Source organism: Cimex lectularius, unplaced genomic scaffold, assembly GCF_000648675.2.
Source record: "Cimex lectularius strain Harlan isolate CLEC.00 unplaced genomic scaffold, Clec_2.1 scaffold6, whole genome shotgun sequence".
NCBI classification, from domain to species: Eukaryota; Metazoa; Arthropoda; class Insecta; order Hemiptera; family Cimicidae; genus Cimex; species Cimex lectularius.
In genome coordinates, this window is record NW_019392677.1 from 1,016,739 (window position 1) to 1,036,772 (window position 20,034).

The 20,034-nt window shown below is 36.6% G+C and overlaps 1 protein-coding gene across 1 annotated transcript in view; it reads right to left on the reverse strand.

Moving 5' to 3' along the window:
* The window catches only part of LOC106673911 (acetyl-coenzyme A synthetase), a 28,830-nt gene extending 9,680 nt beyond the window's left edge, over positions 1-19,150 (reverse strand). The window contains exon 1 of the mRNA XM_014406298.2: positions 18,806-19,150. Coding sequence (XP_014261784.1) covers positions 18,806-19,110 — 305 coding nt within the window. The 5' untranslated portion in view covers positions 19,111-19,150. The remainder of the gene's footprint in view (positions 1-18,805) is intronic.
* Positions 19,151-20,034: the final 884 nt, after the last annotated feature.

Consider the following 20,034-nt stretch of genomic DNA (forward strand, 5'->3'; position numbering starts at 1 on the left):
GAAAAAACATTAACCATATTGAATTAAACATTGTGCATTCATATTATTTATTTTAAGCCAGAACAATGCTAATGATCACTTAAGTAAAGTATATCGATTATTTTCCATCGTATCCGGTCTGAACACGTTTTTAAAAAGCCACCGTCAATTTGACTCCAGACAAAAGTGCGGTTTTACACGGCAGTCCTTGAAAACAATTCAAAGAAGAAAATGATAACAATTTCATATTGAATAGAGCCGATTACGAAAAAATGTAAAACTCCCGGCTATTTCCCGACCTCCGAAAGTCAACTCAGGGCGATCCGAAACAATAGAAATGAGAGCTTGCGAACTTGACTTTAACGGTTGAAAAATCTAACTTTCAGTTTATTTTTATTTCAGTAATTTTTCACCCGTGCGGAATGTGATTTGAATAGAAAACTCCCACTCCCAAAGCAAACAAGTGGATTTAAATTTTGTTGAAAAAAGTCAATTTTGAATATCCACAATCCTTTCAATCCTATTTATAGCATTCAGTAACAGTACAGTAAACATTATTGATGACGTTTAGTGTATCTACAAAATGGCAGTACAAACATTTTGTTTTGTAAGATTTTTTTCTTACTAAATAAACATTATTACTTTTATATCTAAAACATCAATTTTACTTATTTAAAAACATTTTTATTCTTGTTTTTAATCGGAAATTATTGATTTTGTATTGGAAACAATGAAATATATTAAAATTCAACAATTTTTAAATAATATTTAAGGCTGGTTTCATGGCGTTCAGAGGTGATATTAAACCTAGTTTCTCTTTTAAGACAATATTGACAGTTTCGGAATTAAGAGTTCAAACCGATTGAAAATTGATTTACCAAACAACCTGGGTTCAATTGTCACTTTTTCCTAAAATAAGGATCTATTTTAAACCTTTTAAGCTGAAAGGGAAAGATCTAATTTGCAGATTATAAATACATTTACTAAAAGATGTTTTAACGTTTAAAGAGATATTAATTTTTAACTGAAAATAAATACAAATTAATTCAAATAGTTTTTACTTTGTAAGGTTATCCACGTTTAGGCTCTTTTGACATGCAAATTTTGTAAACTCATAAATATACATAAATTATTTATAGTTGCCAAAGAAGTGCCTATAGTAAGAAACGAAGTAGATCGGACCACATGAATTATTGGGGTTAATGTCGAGACTGAACTACACCTGGTTACGAAAGGCAACTTTAAATGTTAATTACAAATGGATTGTATCACAAGAAATCCGGCATCATAAAAATATCACCTTGTCATGATTTGATAACAGCTAAAGTTCTTCAAGATCCAATAATAATGCAATCTATATGTTTTTTTTTATTAGTCCTAGTTGGCCATAATAATGCAATTGTGTTAAACTCAAATGTTAAAAATAATGCAATATTGGCAACTAACATTTGTTCATATAATGGAAACTCTTATATTAAAATTATCCCAAACACATAAAAAAATTTAATCTACTCGTCATCTTACCGACCTATTATTTGGTAACCCGTTCCTTCAAAATTATCCGAAAAATTAATTCACAAAAGAATTATTTCTACATTACTTGGAACATCTTAGCAGACCATCAGTTTGGCAGAATTTCAGATTACTTCATGACACGATACGACTGTACGCGACTGGAATGTTTTCAGATGCTTCTCAGACTTTCGAAAAAGCACGGCATGAAAGACTACTACAGAAATTATTTTTACTCCTCTGTTATCTAATTAGTAAATAATACCTCAAGGAGAGATTTTTCGCAGTAAACCAGATATGATAGAAGCGCTTGCGGGTGTACAACAGGGTTCAATACTCGCTCCGCTGTTATACTCGATTTTTACATCTGGCCACAAATCAGAATGCACTGCCTATTCTTATGCCACCGCCATATTGACATAAACAACCCTGTCCTACCAAGCTTCTTTTATGTTACAAAACCAAACATCAACAATTAAAAAGTGGATAAATCTTTGGGAAATAAAGTTTAACCCCTTAAAGTGACGACACATCACATTTACAAGTCTACATAAACTTATTCAACTTATACGAACCTGATCACCAATCCGATACATGGATTTCCTATTTAGGATTTATATTAGGAAAAAGACTAACTAACCTGGAATCCTAAGACACGATTAAAAAAACACTTAACAAACGATTTAAAATGCTTTACTACTGATTGACCCGACCATCAAAGTTACCATTTGGATGTGGGTGCCAAGTTTACGGATCGGCCAAAAGATTACAAAATTTTCACTCAAAGGTTTTACGACTAATTGTTTCTGCCCCTTAAACAGTAACACACTTCACAGAGATCTTCAAATATCAATTCATCCATTAAAACCCACCATAAACACAATTATCCCGCAGACAAAAAAAAGAAAATATGGATCAGAGACAGAATGCCACACTCACCAACAGAAATCCAATCTGCTGGTATACAATACATAAAAAATACATTTTTAAATGTAAATAAATGTTTAAAAAAATTACCGGCGTGAATATTGGCCGGCCATAGTGAACTTTCAGTGTTTAGGATTGATGGTTAATTGGGTTGTGTTATGCGGTCACGAAGTCACTGTCTATTTAGACGATCCACACAGAGGAGCCATACCCCATTAAATGTGGGACTACGGTGACAATGGGTGGTACAGCGTGGCCAAGGCGGAGGGTACAACCTGAAAAGGGGAGCCTCGTGTCCTCGGTCACTTCCATTTCATATTTCCTTGAGACCTCTCCCAACCCATGGAGATTATCCAGGCACAACGTAATGGTGTAGCCTTGGGAGCGTGGCACCTTCTCTAAAGAACAAGCTGGATTCGTATCGGCCTCCGAGTCGGCAGCGGTCGGTGGTTGCTGCATCAGAGGCACACGACGGTTAGGGTACCAGATTTTGTCTGCATAGACGCGGGAGGGTGCATAACCATCTGAACTACGGGGTAGCAGAAAATGTTCCAAGTCCAAACCCTGCTACAGTAGAGCATCCCGTAGTGTCTTAGTGGCGATGCCCCTGGCGAGAACTTAGTGTGAACCTGTTGCTCCTGGGTACCGTAAACGGTTTCCTTCTGAGGGCAGTGTTCCTCTAGGGGTGGTTAGACATTCCACTTTAAAGAAAACCGCGGCCGGAAAAACCTGGTTGTTTTTACGCTGGAGGAGCCCCAATACTCTGGAAGATAGAGTCACCTTCTCTATATAGGGAACTCGGCGGGACGCCCCAGGCTGAAGCATTTCAGCCAACTGGGGTTACCCTTTCCGAGCGGCACACTGTCTAGTGCTTAATGCAACCCCATCCACTCGGAATGGACAAGCAGATGGTGAGGTCCCCGGCCCCTCGAGTGCCGGGGCGGCTTCTAACCAAAACTTGCGGCTGTAACACCCATCCAGTCGCGAGCGGATGTGCATCATCTCTCATCTTGAGAATCAAAACGTCCGGTAGAGTCGAAAGGCTAGGCGCGGACGTTAAAGATCCTCATGTCCGTTTAAGGGCTTAGAGGAAATACGGGAAAGAATGTCTATTTAGGCGGTGGTTGGTCACCCTATAGGGCCACATTCCCATGGGCCTAGACAAGACCTACCATCAGCTCTGGCGTCTAGGGGTAACCAATGGTGGGGGCAATTTCTTTCCCTTACCTTCCCTAACCCTCCTTACCTATTCCCCTTCCTTCCTTTTCCCCTCTGCTTGACAGAGGCTTCCTGGGTTACTGAACCTGCACCCCCTCAGGCAACGGGTGCATCAGTAGGTTTGTATGAACTCCCGGATGGATGATCAGTCCCACCTTAAAAATAATATTGAACCACGGGAGTAGGCACCCAAGCGAATCTACTAAATGAAGTTGTACTCGTGGTGATCGTGGTTTGCAAAGAATTTGTACCTTAGCTGGACAGTACCGCCAACGGACCTGGAGATAGTGCGCCTTCTCTCTCTTCGGCAGTGGTGAAAGGTATGGCTAAAAATCTGGGTCAGAAACTACAAAACTGCCTTTTTTAAGGCACATGTATGGATGTGCTCTTTTAAGAGCACTTTTGAATTTGTGTAGCTTTGCACCACCTAGCTAGCCAAGGATTTGTGACAAGTCCAGCATGTAAAATCTTCTCGGTGTTACCCTAGGCTGGTCTGAGAAGCCCTCTGGGGGGTGAGTCCGGAAAAAAACCTCCGCCTGATTCAACTCGAATAAGTAAAGATGGGAACATTTGTCTATTTAGGCGGCGTGGAGGATTGTTGACGTTGGAAAGGGAATAAGGTAGTCAATTGGTGTGGAAACTTGGAGTGGAAATTGTGGAATCGTGTTTCTATCATGTCCTTCATGGGCTTTTGATTGAGAAGATTGGATTCTTTGGATGTTGGATGGCTTGGCTGAACGACACGGGTCGACTCCGTAAGTCCAAATCAGTCTGATTAGTGTCTTCTATGTTGTTAATTTATGTGTGCACTCATTGCGGATTTGAGTTCAAGAAGGCGTCTGAATTGTACGTATTTTCGGTGGAGTTAAAATCCAAAGTAGAGGATTTGATTGGATGGAGGAACTTATACTGTTTATGTTCACTGGTGATTCACTGATTCATTCAAGTCTGAACGTCATGTGCCGGCTCTTTTGTTCATTTAGTTTGAAGCGCAATCCAGTGCGTCAGTCGGTAATGAAATCTCGAGATCTTTGGTTACTTTTGCTGCATGGATAGGGTCAGAATGTATGAAGAGTATTGCGGTGTCGTCCGCGAAGGTAGTGATGTGTTAGATTCCACAGGTATGTCAACACTGTAAACTGTGTAGAGGATTGGTCCTAAGATACTCCCTTGGGGAACGCCGGCCTTGATGGGCTTGATGTGTGAAAATTCAGGGCCAATTGTCACCTTGAACCAGCGATCCGAGAGGAAGGACATCCGGACGAGATAGTACATAGGTGGATGGACATTTTTTAACTTCTTTGTAAAATTTTGTTTTTATCCATGGGTTTACTTCTTGAACGAAGTATCGTCTTGCCAAAGCTAATATAAATTTCTTTATTTTGTTACATGATTTGATTTTAAAACTAGTGTTTTTCTTGAATAAACATTAACTAAAATTATAGTTTCAAATCCGACGTTTGATACATGACCTAAAATGATCAAACATTCTTTTCAATCGCCATAACGAAAAGACTGACTGAATGAATAAATTCACTAATTTCGTGGTCCACTTGACCAATTAATACATTACAATTAATTAAGGTTTTTAGTCGAGATGAAAAAAGTTAATGGCACGAAAGGGATTCGAACCCACGACCTTCGGCTAGATACGCCGCTGCTCTACCAACTTAGGTCACGATAGCTCAGGTGAAATAATCATAGAGGAACTGTTCAGTCGAAAAATGCAGCTTTTCACCCTTAAAAAGTAGGACCATAATAGCGAGAGTTCAAACAATCAGAATTTTGACGTTTTGGCCGTTTCATTTTTGCCCCAGAAGTTAGTTCGTGCATTTTCCAAATGATATAATATGTAGTATGATGCAATTATACAATTTATCAACAAAAAAAAAAATCGCTAAGGCCGGCAGCGTTCAAAAGTGAAGATAAGCCGGCGAAGGTCGAGGACGGCCGTAATCTTAAAAATGTATGCATCTCCGCTGTCATTCCAACTTCGCCGGTTTATTAAGTCTATTGTTCTGTACAAAGTTACTTAACACGGAATAAGTTAAATAATTAGTTAATAATCTACCCGCCAATTTAAAATTTTAAAAAATTAGAAAAAACGTTAAAAAATATAAGAAAGTTGAGGGAGAGATAGAAAGAAAGCAAAAAAAGAGAGAGAGAGAGAGAGAGAGAGAGATTACAACGTGTTTGTAAGAAAGAGCGAGAGTGATAGAGATTTATTGATATTTAAAACATGTCCCACAAATAGAAGGATTTGCATTTGAAAAAATAGCCCAAAAGGCTTTACGAAACCTGCATTTTTTATGCAAATCAATTTTAGTTAAAAATTTATGAAACTGTGTTTATTGTTCGCCGTCTAAAGTGAAAAAAAAATGATTACATGTTAGATATCAGATATTACATTACGCCCGACTAAAACGGTGCCTAATACAACCTTGACCTACCAAGGTAGAAGGAATAAAGGAATAGTAATAATGGAATATTACCAAGTTAATAATGGAAATTCATATAAACAATGAGCCAATTAATCCTTCGGATTAGATTGAAGCTTATACTGAAACTTTGGGACGAATGTTTATAAATTTTTGTTAAAATTCGTTATAAATAGACACCTAAGGAAGTGTCATTTGTTGTCACTGGCTCTTTTAAGAAAATTGGTAATTCCGTTGATAGGAGATTGGCAGACACTTTCTTGAACCACACTGGGATTCATTTACATAAAATGTATGTATTATCTTCCTTTCCATTTATTCGCCCTCTTCAACAAAACGTAAAGTTGTTTATTTGTACATTAAAAAAAAATCTACACTGGCATTAGTTTCGATACACCTATATATAGTTTGATAAATAAACAAAGGTTTAAATTTGTTCGTCTTGGAAGGATTTTATACATTAACGTAATACTGGATGAAATCGCAATGAAAAATGAGAAACTATCGATCAAAAATAATTAATAAAAATCGAGAATAATTACAAGGTAAGTGTTTAGCAAGTGTGTCAAAAGTAAGTCAAAGTAAAAGTTAAGTCCTGCCATACATGCTTAACGTCCAACGTTGGGTGTCGCGAACCACTTTAAAATACTTTTTTTATACTATTCCATGGGCTTCGCCTGGAATCGAACCCAAAATCACCTCGGTTGCGAGTTAGCGACTTTGACCTGTTGATACTTCAAATTGATTCCCTGTATCAATCTTCATAAAATTTGGTCAAAATATCCCCAAACAATTTATGAAACTAAGGAGTCAAGTAAACAAAAGTCTAAAAAAAAACATTTGAAAAGTATCTTTTTTTTTCGATTTATCCAAATTGAAGCCTCGGTTGCGAGTTAGCGACTTTGGCCTGTTGATACTTCAAATTGATTCCATGTATCAATCTTCATCAAATTTGGTCAAAATATCCCCAAACAATTTATGAAACTAAGGAAATATCAAAAGTCTAAAAAAAAAAACATTTGAAAAGTATCTTTTTTTTCGATTTATCCAAATTGAAGCCTCGGTTGAGTGGAGAGTTGCGAGTTAGCGACTTTGGCCTGTTGATACTTCAAATTGATTCCCTGTATCAATCTTCATAAAATTTGGTCAACATATCCCCAAACAATTTATGAAACTAAGGAAATATCAAAAGTCTAAAAAAAAAACGTTTGAAAAGTATCTTTTTTTTTCGATTTATCCAAATTGAAGCCTCGGTTGAGTGGAGAGTTGCGAGTTAGCGACTTTGGCCTGTACGAGTCTGACGACCTGACCAACCGACCAACCAAAATTGTTTTTTGAACAAAAGCCGAAGATCGTCCGCCAATGGTATTTTGTCAGAGAGGTAAAACTAAACTGAACTCCAATGCAAAGAAAAAAAAATCGTACGCGAAAGAGGAAAATAAAAATTTATGTTAAAAGATTTTATATCTTGTCATAACTAATACAATCTTAAAGTGAAAGATAAGCTAAAAACAAATCAAACCAAGCTTTCTAAAAAGTACATTAAATGCCTTTCTTTTCTTTATCTCCAATGAAAATTCGCATTATTTCAAATGTTTTGATCAATTTGTATGTAAAAGCCATCCGGCCTACAATTCAAAGCTCAATCTTATCAAACAGCAATAATCCTATTCAGATCTACCCAGATATAGAGATTATATTTTATCTTCAAGATTTCTAACAATCCCATCAACGTGAGGGTTTTGAAAAATATTTTTTTTTTACTTATAATATTAAGAATATGGTAATGTCTAAAGGCACTGACATCTAAGAAAATATTTGTAGATTTTGCAATGGGGAGGAAATCCCCTGCATATTATTTTCAATTGTTAAGCAATCGCTCAATGGAGACAGGGTATAAAAAAAGTAAAAAAGAATTGCACCAATGACAGTCAGACAAGATACTTCTTAACAAAAGGATCGGGTCAATTGATCTGAACCAAGAAATTAGAAAAAGTACAATAAGCCCGAAGGCTGCAGTGGTTAAGGAATACAAACCCCCCCTAACATTCCATTATCATCATCATCAACTAAAAGCTTGTCTGCGTATCAACTTCAACTACTGGGAAAAATAAATCGGTTAACTCTGATGTGCCAGGGATGCAACGCACATGCAGACAAACTAGCAAAACCATAGCTTCCTACCGTTTGGACTAGAACCTCAAAGCATGCTAAAAGATGAAAACACCAGTTCATAACAATGAATAAATTCACTAGTTTTCGTGGTCCGCTTGACCAATATCTTTCAATTAATTAAGGTCAAGACAGCTCAAGTGGTTGAGCAGCGGCGTATCTAGCCGAAGATCGTGGGTTCGAATCCCGCTCGTGTCACTGACTTTTTTATCTCAACAATGAACAAAGTTAAACGTTCAACCAAGAAAAAATATACCTCTCTTATCTGCCCATCTTAAATAAATGGAAAAAACTTAGAAACCTGCCGACTCTGTCATGAAACAGCATAAACATCGTTACATATCTTTACCCTCACTAATTGCAGCAACGTGCTTGCCAGTTTGGGTGATAACTTTAATCGGAACTTTACTGTTTTTGGTACCTCTGGATTTCGTCCACTTCTCTTTTTGGGTTTTGTGAACGGCTTCAAGTTGAAGGAGAATAAGTTTAAACATGTTGACTGCAAACGATACAGCCGTTTCGGAAGGGTGATACCTAGGGACATATGTAAAGATGAACCCCGAAATGTACTACTTTTTTTGATTATAGATAAGCTTGAAAATAAAGAAGAGTCTGGCTAAAGGCTACAATAAACTGCGAAATTCTTTTTCAGATCCAAACATCAGGCTAATTCTCCAATCAATGAGCTAGATCGGAGCCAAATTTGTCAGGACTCGTTTCTTCAGATTTCAACTTATGTGACTTTAAATCAACGCCAGAAGATTAATAGAAAATAATTACAACAAATCAAATGAGTTCAAATAATTAAAAACCCGTTGGAAAAATTGCTTATATTGCTAGCAACAATTATCTTTATTTATATTTGCCCAGCTTCATCAGTCAACCACAAAAACAACTTTGTTTCAATAGGCCTGTACAATTTTAATTTGTCAGTTCTAGGACAAACAGAAAATTTATGAAAAGTGTTATCCGACATTAATTTCCATAGAAATAAGCGGGGAAATGTACTAGCTACCATGTAAAACAGGGAAAAAGGACGGCCAAGGTGAATGATGAAAATATTGTAGATTTATCCTTAGGAAAATGATACATTTACGCGTTTTATTTCTTTTTTTACATATTCAATTTGAGATTTTTATCTCGTATTTTCCAGTAAAAAAAAAATAATCGCATTTCTGAACTTCAAACCGTTACAATACTTTAATCGAACGGGTTCGATGACCAAGACAACAATATAACACGAACTAATCAACATATAGCAAATCATTCTACATGACCTTTCATTCTATGCATGTTGAATACACAGAGTTACTCTTAGAACCTACATAAAATGTTTTAAAATAAATAAAAATTTAATCTTTAAATCCTTCTATCGAAGTATTTTTTAAATACATTTTTAATGTTCTAATTACAGTGGCTTTCAGGATGAATTTATACGAAGGATATTTTTCTTACCGAGTTACAGATAAGCCGCTAAGTCTGACAATGTGATAAGCCTTTGGTCCTTACTTACAATAAATGTATTTTTTTATCGCCTTTTCAACTTTTCCTTTCCATCGATAAGCCTTGTTTAAAAATATTGAAAGAACGTCACTGTTTTGTTTTACATATGATTTACCAAGTCAGATTATCTCTTGGGATCAAAGTTGTATTCAATAATGTCGGATTGGGATTTTTATGCGCCAAATTAAACATGGACGATTGTTTTGCAAAAAAAACGCCACTTTTGACCCCTACATGATAAACTTATGTTTCAAGTTCACTTTTTTGAAATTCTAAACCGCAAAGATCACGTTGTCCACTTTTATGGTCGTTTGCGAAATTAGTCCGTGTGGTTTTCATTACTGTACTGGACTTCTTTCCAAATTCCGAAAATTTTTCCGGATTCTTCCTGAAAAATACACCTTGTATGGTGTTCAAATGGAAGGTTTAACTGTTTTTATTAGTTATAAACATCGTTATTACCGAGTATTTATATTGACATAAATAAGCTTAAATTGCTTTGCTGCTTGCTGATTTTCGAGTGAATTTTATTTGATTTATTGCGCAAACTCTTTATTAAACTGTTCAATTTTGAAGGAAAAACGATGAAGTATTTCTGAACACTGATTGTAATTTAATATACAGTTGCATGTGGAAATATATGTGTATGTATAAGAGAGGTTCAAGCAGGCGTGGGCCGCAACAGCAGTGAAGCTCTCGCGTATCAAGAGCAGTGGTTATAGGTGACCCTCGGAGGCCCTGACCGTAGCAGAAAGGTCATCCTTAAACAGTTAAAACTAAACCACGTTTACACACCGACAATTACTTTTGAGCCAAAGTCCGCGTCCCACGTAATTGAAGGGTGCAATTCCTTGGTTCTATATAGAGAGCGCGTAGGAACCCCACCCGATATGAGAATCATGTTTAAGCACGACAGTGAATACCAAGTCCCCGGTTACGATTCATGGAGGAAACAGCGTTGTTTATTGTATATCCTAATGTTAGTTTTGTGTACCTAGCGTGTGATCAGAGTGAATATATTTATTAGCGTGAATGTATAGTGTGAAAGAATCCGGTTTGGATTTAGGAACTGATTGCGTTGGGTGGTGAAATAATCGAGCCCAGAGCCCAACCTCGGTGGCTGGATGGATAAGACCGAGATCTGAGACTGTCAACACCCGGGATAGTTGATTCTTGATGCCTACCTGTAATTCATTGTAAAGTACAAAAGCTGGAATTACCGGCGGACCTCACATGTCATGTATGTGCAGATTTGAACTTATATAAATCTGAAATCAGGCTGACAAACTACGTGAAATCTTGAAATTATATGAAGCGAAATGATAAAACTACATAAAATAAGGAACGACGAGAGATCACCTGACTATAAAACTTGAAACAAGCAAGAATTTCCGCTCCGGGTAAAAACCAAGTTTTGAGGTATATTGACAAGTGCATGATAGTGGTGTGTTGTGGTAGCTAGGATGTTTCTTTGACAGTCTAGTAGTTTTTTGGTGAAGTGAGTTCAATTGGCTAAGTATTTTGACGATTAGACAAGTCTGCTTCTCCTTAGAAACCTGTTTACATTTATTTAGTCACGTGCTTTCTAAATAGGACTCCCTCACCGGCTGTTTCTCCTACTGGGGCAAGACATTTTGCCATTGGTAGGTCGGATGGGAAAGATAATGGCGGCCTCCGTTCACTGTCGCTAATATGTAGAATAATAAGTAGGGAATGTAGTAAACATAAAAAAATGTCGTGACGGTTTAATTTATATCGAAGCGTTCAATGGGGAACAAGGTGGTAGTATAATGAAAATTAAAAATTTAGAAAGTATACTGGTAAAGGTTGAATGTTGAAGGTTGAAATGTAAAATTGAACACCTCAAAAAGTGTACTTTCTTACTGGGAGTGGAAAGAATGTACCGATGAAGAACTCGAAGAATTAAAGGATGCCAATGCCATAAGCATTCATCGATTAAAAAGAAAAGATGGTAGGACTTCTATTTCATGGGTTGTTACATTCCCCGTGTCCTCCAAAGGAATTGTGCGTTGCCTATATGAAGATTCGTGTAAGACCATTTACCCCTGCTCCCCTATGGTGTTGTAAATGTTTGAATTTTGGACATACAATTTCTTCTTGTAAGACGAAGGTTTTTAAGTGTGGATGTGAACTGGAAAGGCAAGAAAAGACTGTTCCTTGTCAGCCTCCAGTTTGCATGAATTGTCAGGACCCATATAACACCTTGGCGCGTTATTGCCCACTATGAAGCACAAGTAATGGAGCTGAAAGTAAAAAATAAAATAACATTTAATCAAATCCCTTATAGGCTCTTGCTTTATTCAAAAAGGCGTGAAATGACCTAGCCGTTAAGATAAAAAAAGTCACTGTCACGAGTAGGATTCGAACGCATGACTTTCGGCTAAATACGCCGCTGCTCTACCACTTGAGCTACCGTGATTTCGATCCACTGGGACACCAACTTTCCACCTTTCGAATTTTCCCTCCTTTTTGCCATTTTTCAAATGTCGTGTAATCTATTTAATTCTCGGCGAAAAATGAAATGGCCATGGAGAGCTTTAGTGTAGATATACTTCATTTTACTTATTAAATCCGTTAGATTACGTGGTCCGATTGACCAAATAACATATTTCAATTAATTAATATTTATGTAAGGTATTGGATGAGATACAAAAGTCAGAGTCACGAGCGGGATTCGAACCCACGACCTTCGGCTAAATGCGGTGGGTTGAGGTGGGAAGATGGTGTCCCAGTGGATCGAAGTCACGATAGCTCAAGTGGTAGAGCACCGGCGTATTTAGCCTAAGGTCGTGGGTTCGAATCCCGCTCATGACACTGACTTTTTATCTCAACCAATACCTTAAATGAAGATTAATTAATTGAAAGAAGTTATTTGGTCAATCGGACCACGAAAAGGCTTTTATCAAACAATTACAATTAAAAAAATAAGCAAAATCAATTCATTGTTCATACAACTAGAAACTGAATTATATAATGCTATTTTATATGCAAAATAATTACATATTTGGACGTATTCACCAAAAAATGCATACCATATACATTAATTATTGGGATGACCACACTCACGATTCCCACTGTATAGTTTTCTGTCCCTTGAATAGTGAATAAGTGGCCGGAAAAATAATTTAAAATGGTTAAGGGACACAAGTTAATTCCAGCTATTACGATAATTGGTGGGCCCAGGTTGAATCAAACTAAATGAGTTCTATTAATGAGCTGGGTGTTTTGATTGTTTTTTTTTGTTTTTTAATTTGCAAACCACACATTTAATTATAATTGAAACATCATTTTTAATGTATAATCTGTAGTGAATCGCAATTTAATATATCCTCTCTGGAATGGACATGTTTATCCTTATTTATTTAATTTAATTTTTTTACTTGAAAAACTTATTGGGATATTTGTGAAAGAGAAATTGAATCTGGAGAAGTATGTTGCTAATTGCTAAGACCCAGGTGGAATCAGAGGCTCATTTTATCGGGCATCACATGGCTGGATGGATTAATTTAAAGTTTCATTGCTAAACACTTAACTAATTAGTTTCGAATCTTTACTAATGAGGGTGTTTTCGACTCAAGACTGCTTTAATTTCTCCGACAGCCTGTTGTACTCAATATACTAAAGAAGAAGAGATGAAGGCCCTATTTGTACAATATCATCAAGCTAAGTAGACAGTATAATATTACAGAACCGACAAATAATCAAAAATGCTTAAGATTACTTTCAGTTATTTGTTTTGATTTATTTCTCTCAATTTACTACACGACACGACTTTCATAGTATTTCATGGATTATATCACGATGAATAAATTATATTTGTGAAAAATATTAATGAACGTGAATATAAATGAGAGCAGTCAAGAAAAAACTAGATAAATCTAACAGAACAACTATCTTAACAATGCCTTCAGAGGACTCGTGAGGGGACATCCTCACCCGATTAAGAATAGGCCAAGCAAGGTTGGCACACGGACTTACTTTGGGCCAAAGTATCCGGCACGCAGAGAAAGTTTGGTCGATGCCCACCTATTGGAAGGATGCAGCAATTCGTTCGAATATATTGATCTACTGTTCTGATTTTTGGAGGGAACATGGTTGTTTTATTGTATACAGTGTTTGGTGTTTAGTGACCGTTACTTGATGATTATTTGGAGGTTTGAGATCGACACGCGTGTGCAGATTTGAGTTTATATAATGTGGGAATTTTAGGGGCCGACTAACAACTGAGGTCATGGCCGGCCCTCTAGTTGTTTTAACTTTTTTCCTGGTCTTTCACGCGTATTTTTCAATCTGCAACCATTTGAACGTTACTTTCAGTGAGTTCTTTAACGCTATTGTATGAAAACTAAGTCGATATTTTAAAATACTAGGTTCTCACTTTACCTCGGGTTGTCAACTACAGATTAGACAGAAAATATACAGTACATAATAACTACCATATACAAACAGAAGTCTGGTCTCATTCACTTGCCCAGTGATATGCCTAGTGGCGGGGTCGAACCCATACCATTCTCGCTAATAATACTTTCACTCTCCAGAAGTCACACACTCACCCCAGAGTACTCGATATTCCTCGGGGTGGGATTAAACAACCCCTTTATTTGTCCTCTTATAAATCAGTAACCAGTTTCTTAAGAAAGTAAGAAACAAACCAGCTTTTGCTTGAATTGCAATTAAAACTATCTCAATAACAATGGATCTAATGTAAACAGAATTATAATTATTCTGTCTTTCGTAAGATAATCAATAGAACAAATATACTGGCATTAGGGCTTAGAAAAAAGATTAAACCTTTAATTCTTCTTATGTAAGAAGTTCTTTTTATGTAAGGTCTTGGTTGAGATGAAAAAGTTAGTGTCACGAGCGGGATTCGAACCCACGACCTTCGGCTGGATCGAAGTCACGACAGCTCAAGTGAGTAGAGCAGCGGCTTATTTTGCCGAAGGTCGTGGGTTCGAATCCCGCTCGTGACACTAACTTTTTCATCTCAACCAAGACTATACATAAAAAGAATAATTACTTGAAATAATTAATATGGTCAATCAGACACTAAACATAAATGGATTAATTAATAACCTTTAGTTTACCACTCAATAGATTAGTCTTTACACTCAAATTTACAAGTAAAAATACTGACATGAATATCGCGCCTGAGAAAGAAAATTATTTATATGTTAGCTATTCAAAAATCAGCAAAATTTAAAAACATTTTTGCGCAAATAGACAATTGGTAAGATTGCTCAGTCTAAGCGTCGGCATTGCTAACCAAACATTTGCTCTTCGATGGCAAATTTTAGAAAATTGATTCCAATATTAAATTTAGGGATTTAATTACGGGAAAAGGCCGTTTTCATTTCAAACCAACGAATGAAATGTGTGGGCTTAAAATTTATAAATACCTGTCAAAACGTCTCCATTCATCACGATCGACCAGCAACCGTGTGCATTCAAAGTTGGTGAACCACAAAGAGGAACTTTCGTTAAATATTCTCGCCTCGACCCAATTTACCCTTTATAAATATACGTATATTTTTATAATTTTATACTTTATGTAGCATGTACTATTTTAAAAAGCCCAGTGCTGTTTAAATGCGGATTTTATAAGTACACCAAGTCAAACTTTTACTAAACTACCGTTTTAATCATATTTTAATAATATTATTCTGGATGGTTTTGAAACACAATATAGCCAACTAATAAACATCACGCTTTCAAAATGTTTAATTATTTTCGTTTCGGACTAAATCAGTGATGACCACCTCAATCCAAGCATTATCTCATCACCGTGAAAATAAAAACGGTTCTGAAAGGTCAACAAATATTTTTACTCTAGATCGAAAACCATGGAGCAAAATTATTTTTTATTACATCATCAACAGATTAGTTTAAGAAGAGTTTAAGAAAGTTTTTAATCGTTTCTTGTCCACTTTTTCGTTATTGTATTTTTTTTTTTTTTTTGTGATTTATTGTAGGTGATTCTTATGATACAAGAATCAGCCTTTTTTTTTTTCAAAAATAGTTTATAGCCGGTACATATAAAAATATATATTATAAATATGATTAATTAAGGTCTTTAGTTGAGATGAAAAAAAGTTAATGGCACGAGCGGGATTCGAACCCACGATGTTCAGCTAGATACGCCGCTGCTCTACCACTTGAGCTATCGTGACCTCGATCCACTCGGACATCAACTTCCTATCTCAACCCCACCTTATGAGTTTTCCCTCCTTTTTGCCATTTTTCAAATGTCGTGTAATCGGTTTGGATTCTCGACAATTGAAATGGCCACGGAGAGCTTTAGTGAAGTGTACTTCACATTAATTCTTTAAATTCAGTAATTTCGTGGTCCGCTTGACCAATTAAATCATTACAATTAATTAAGGTTTTTAGTTGAGATGAAAAAAAGTTAATGGCACGAGCGGGATTCGAACCCACGATCTTCGGCTAGATACGCCGCTGCTCTACCACTTGAGCTATCGTGACCTCGATCCACTCGGACATCAACTTCCTATCTCAACCCACCTTTCGAATTTTCCCCCCTTTTTGCCATTTTTTCGATTGATTTAATTGGTCAAGCGGACCACGAAATTAGTGAATTATAAATATGTATGGTTTTTCTCCCGATCCAACACTGGCACTATGTCACTCAGAGGTTATGTTCAAAGAAAAATCATCCAACGCTGGCAATTAACTCGAGGGATTTGGGGGCGAGGAGGTCCCGAGGTAATCGTCGTTTAAGGCAATTTGGCATGTTTTCGGGTTGGGAAAGTGTATAAAGGGTTTCGGCAATAGGATCAGGAAAGCTTGGTGTGAAACGTTTGGAAAAGGAGTCGAATCAGTTCGTTGACAAAAGGAATGTTGAAGTCATTGTTGATATGAGTTTTGAGACAATTTGTCTAAGGAAAAAAATTGGGATGGCTGGATAGTAGATGACCTAGCGGAACCCAACATAATCCGTATTTCCAGAGTGGTCGCAGTAATGTCTTCAAAGATTTATTAGGTTTCGTGGTCCGCTTGACCAAATAAATTCTTTTCAATTAATTAAGGTTTTGGTTGAGATAAAAAAGTCAGTGTCACAAGCGGAATTCGAACCTACGACCTTCGGCTAAATACCCGCATTTACCCGAAGGTCGTGGGTTCGAATCAAGCTTGTGACACTGACTTTTTTTATCTCAACCAAAACATTAATTGTCTTGAATAGAGTCAAAACAAATTTCGGTCTTAAAAATCTTCATATTTATCCAGGATTGTTAAATTGTTGACACTTGAGTCTTGAAGGATTCCAATCAGCTCACTGTTATAGTCCAAAATATTGGGTTTTTTGTTGTTGATATACAGAGGAGGCAAGATTTTTTTTTCTCAATTTAAATAAACAGTAATTTTTCCTCCAGTCAACTTAAGGTGTTTTTGGGTGTAGGATTCCGGTAGATCCTAGCTGGGAAATGATGGAGTTGTACAGAATATCAGTGTAAATGAGTGGGACCAAGAATGCTCCCTTGTGCGAATAAAGTTAGTTGGAATTTATTAGGAAGAAAATGTATACTTCATTCAAAACACTCATTAAATTTGTATTTTGTAATGGAGATAAAGAAAAAAACATAAACACTTGGATTTTGAACCTCGAAAAGTTTGAAATTTTAAATCGGGTTTCCAATAAAGAAATCTAACGCCGGATTCAGGCAATTTTATCCCCCCCCCCATTTAATCTAAAAATTTCAACCAAAAAACTCACGTATACGACATGAAGCTAGTGCCAAAATAAGCCCTCTGTATATATATTTCATATTATGAAACTATTCAAATTTCTTGCTCAATCAAAGCACAGCCAGACAAAGATAGACGTATCATCGACCTACATCGTACTTTATTTTTTATCTACTGCTTCCAATACTTCATAATAAAAAATGTTAAGAATTATGATTCTAAAATTTAGAACTATTTATAAACAAAATTAGGTTCAAAACTATAATCAGTCATTAAACCGAATTTGTCACAAAATGGCGGAAGTGTTCTTAATTTTTTGTCGAGATCAAAATATGAAATTTGCCAATCATATTATTTTATCACCGATCCACCAGCAAACTGCTATATTTAATTATAGAAATAACCCCCGTCTTTTGGCAGAATTTCGAACACACTTTTTCGAATTTTTAATTTACAAAAGGGCAGGCTTGATTGTCAAATCAAACATTTTTATGGACTTTATGCATGTTTTGTCCTCTAAATGGACAAATCATAAGAAGAATCGGAAGAATTCATGCTTAGCGCTCTTCAACCTTTAAAGAAATATGCAAAATAGAAGATACTATCAACCGAAAAAGGGACAATTTGAAAATTTTTGACTAAAACGATAAATTTTTAAGAAAGATAATTTGGAAATTTGTGTTCAATTCTGCGTTTTTCTAATTATATATGCATAGATCTAATGTAAATATTATCAAAGACGAAAAAAACAATATTATTTTGTACGTTTTAATTGGAACAATTCTCATCTTTTTTTCTGATCATATTTCTAAACGTGCATCAAATTAATAAAAAATGGGGATTTTTGTGTTTACAATTTTCAATTGAAAAACCCGATCATAATTTTTGACACTTTTTTTGTATTTTTATGTTTACCATTCTACATTGTAAGAAAACATTTCATGGAGCTTTTCATTCTTCTTCATGTTTGAGTTCGCCTACGCTCGCGGTTTCTACAAAGATTTTCTGAAGATGGGTGAAACGCTCTTTTGATCTGGTAACCAGGGAGACGAGGCGGACCCAAAGATGATGTGGAACTTTGATGTAAATATATCTCAAATTAAAACATTCACTGGTCAACGTAGAGGTCAATACAGTCAATTTGAGTCTGCTTCCTCGATGTTTTTTACCGCCAGCGTTTAAATATTTCACCGAGTCCGACGGTTCACTCCGCCGAAAAGTGGCAACCTTTGCTCGACGGCGAGCGAATTATCCGGTTTTAGCATGCATTTGGAACGATAGTCGTACAAATTTGTAAAATGGAATAAATCGATTTTGAAAACTGCTCTTACCAGTAATAAGCGATTTTGTCACCATGGCCACGTTTGATGTTTCGGTCCAGGAGGTTGTAGCATAAATTCGTGGACGCTCCCTCGAGCCATTTGATCGAGATGGGGCCGGCGTTCTTGTTGAAGTTGTACGAGCAGAAATTTTTGTACGGTGTCTCCCAGTGGAACTGCTTGTAAACTTCGCTCCAGAACTTCTCCGGCTCGTCCAGCGACTCTCTGTACTTCGACTTGTACAGGTCGAGGGTGGGAACGAAGGATGACTGACTTAGGGCCGGGTTCGGCTGATAGACCTCCTCCCTCGACGACATTTCGCTGGGGACTGAACCGACTGACTGTGAAGCAAAGTCGATATCGCCCCTCCGATGACCTCAACTCGTTCTCTCACCGACCGCACTTCACGCTGCCGTCGTTCCACGCGAGATTAGCACTATGCCGTTTTTCAGCAGTGCGAATTTTTCATCAGGTTTCAACAAAAATGTCTATCAGTACGCCCTGCGAGGAAATTACTCTCGGGGGTTTTATCACGACCATCTAATACAGTTTTTTTAATCAGTTGTGACATTTTAATGGAGATAAAATATTAGTTGCTATTAAATCCTGACGTATGAAAGGTCAGGGAGGCATTTTTTTTTGTTTAATTGGAGAAGACAAATCTTCTACTCCTTTAGCGTTTTTTGTTGTCTTATGGTTCTACAAGTATCGTACGAAACGTCAGTGTTTCTAGTCCATGATCTCCTTCGTCATCGGAATTATCTTTTTCACTAACACTACAACTATGAGATAAATTAAAAAAACAGTCCTATTTATAACCGCTACCTAGTTTAACATGTGTTCATAAAAAAAACTGCTTTCAGTTGAAATCCAAAACGATAGTGAAAATCTAGCTCGCATATCTGTATAACTCATCATGTCCAGTACGCGACAAAGATTTCTTCAATAAACATGACTTCATTCTAATTCAGTGTTGAAATATAAGTTGATTCACATTGGTAAATCTTTCAGTATAATTACACTTAAGGGCATAAGTTTTTAATTAATTTATTTATTTTTATTGTCGCGGATCCGCTCATTCATTCGCACAAACTACTACATATACTCAAAGAAACAAATATGTACGTACACACTGTAGCTGTCGGTCGAGGATCATGCTTACACGCTCCCTGTAATGGGCCAAGGCTCAGCACTCCTCGACCAAGTAACACCTGAGCAACTTTTCTCTACAAGAGGGACAT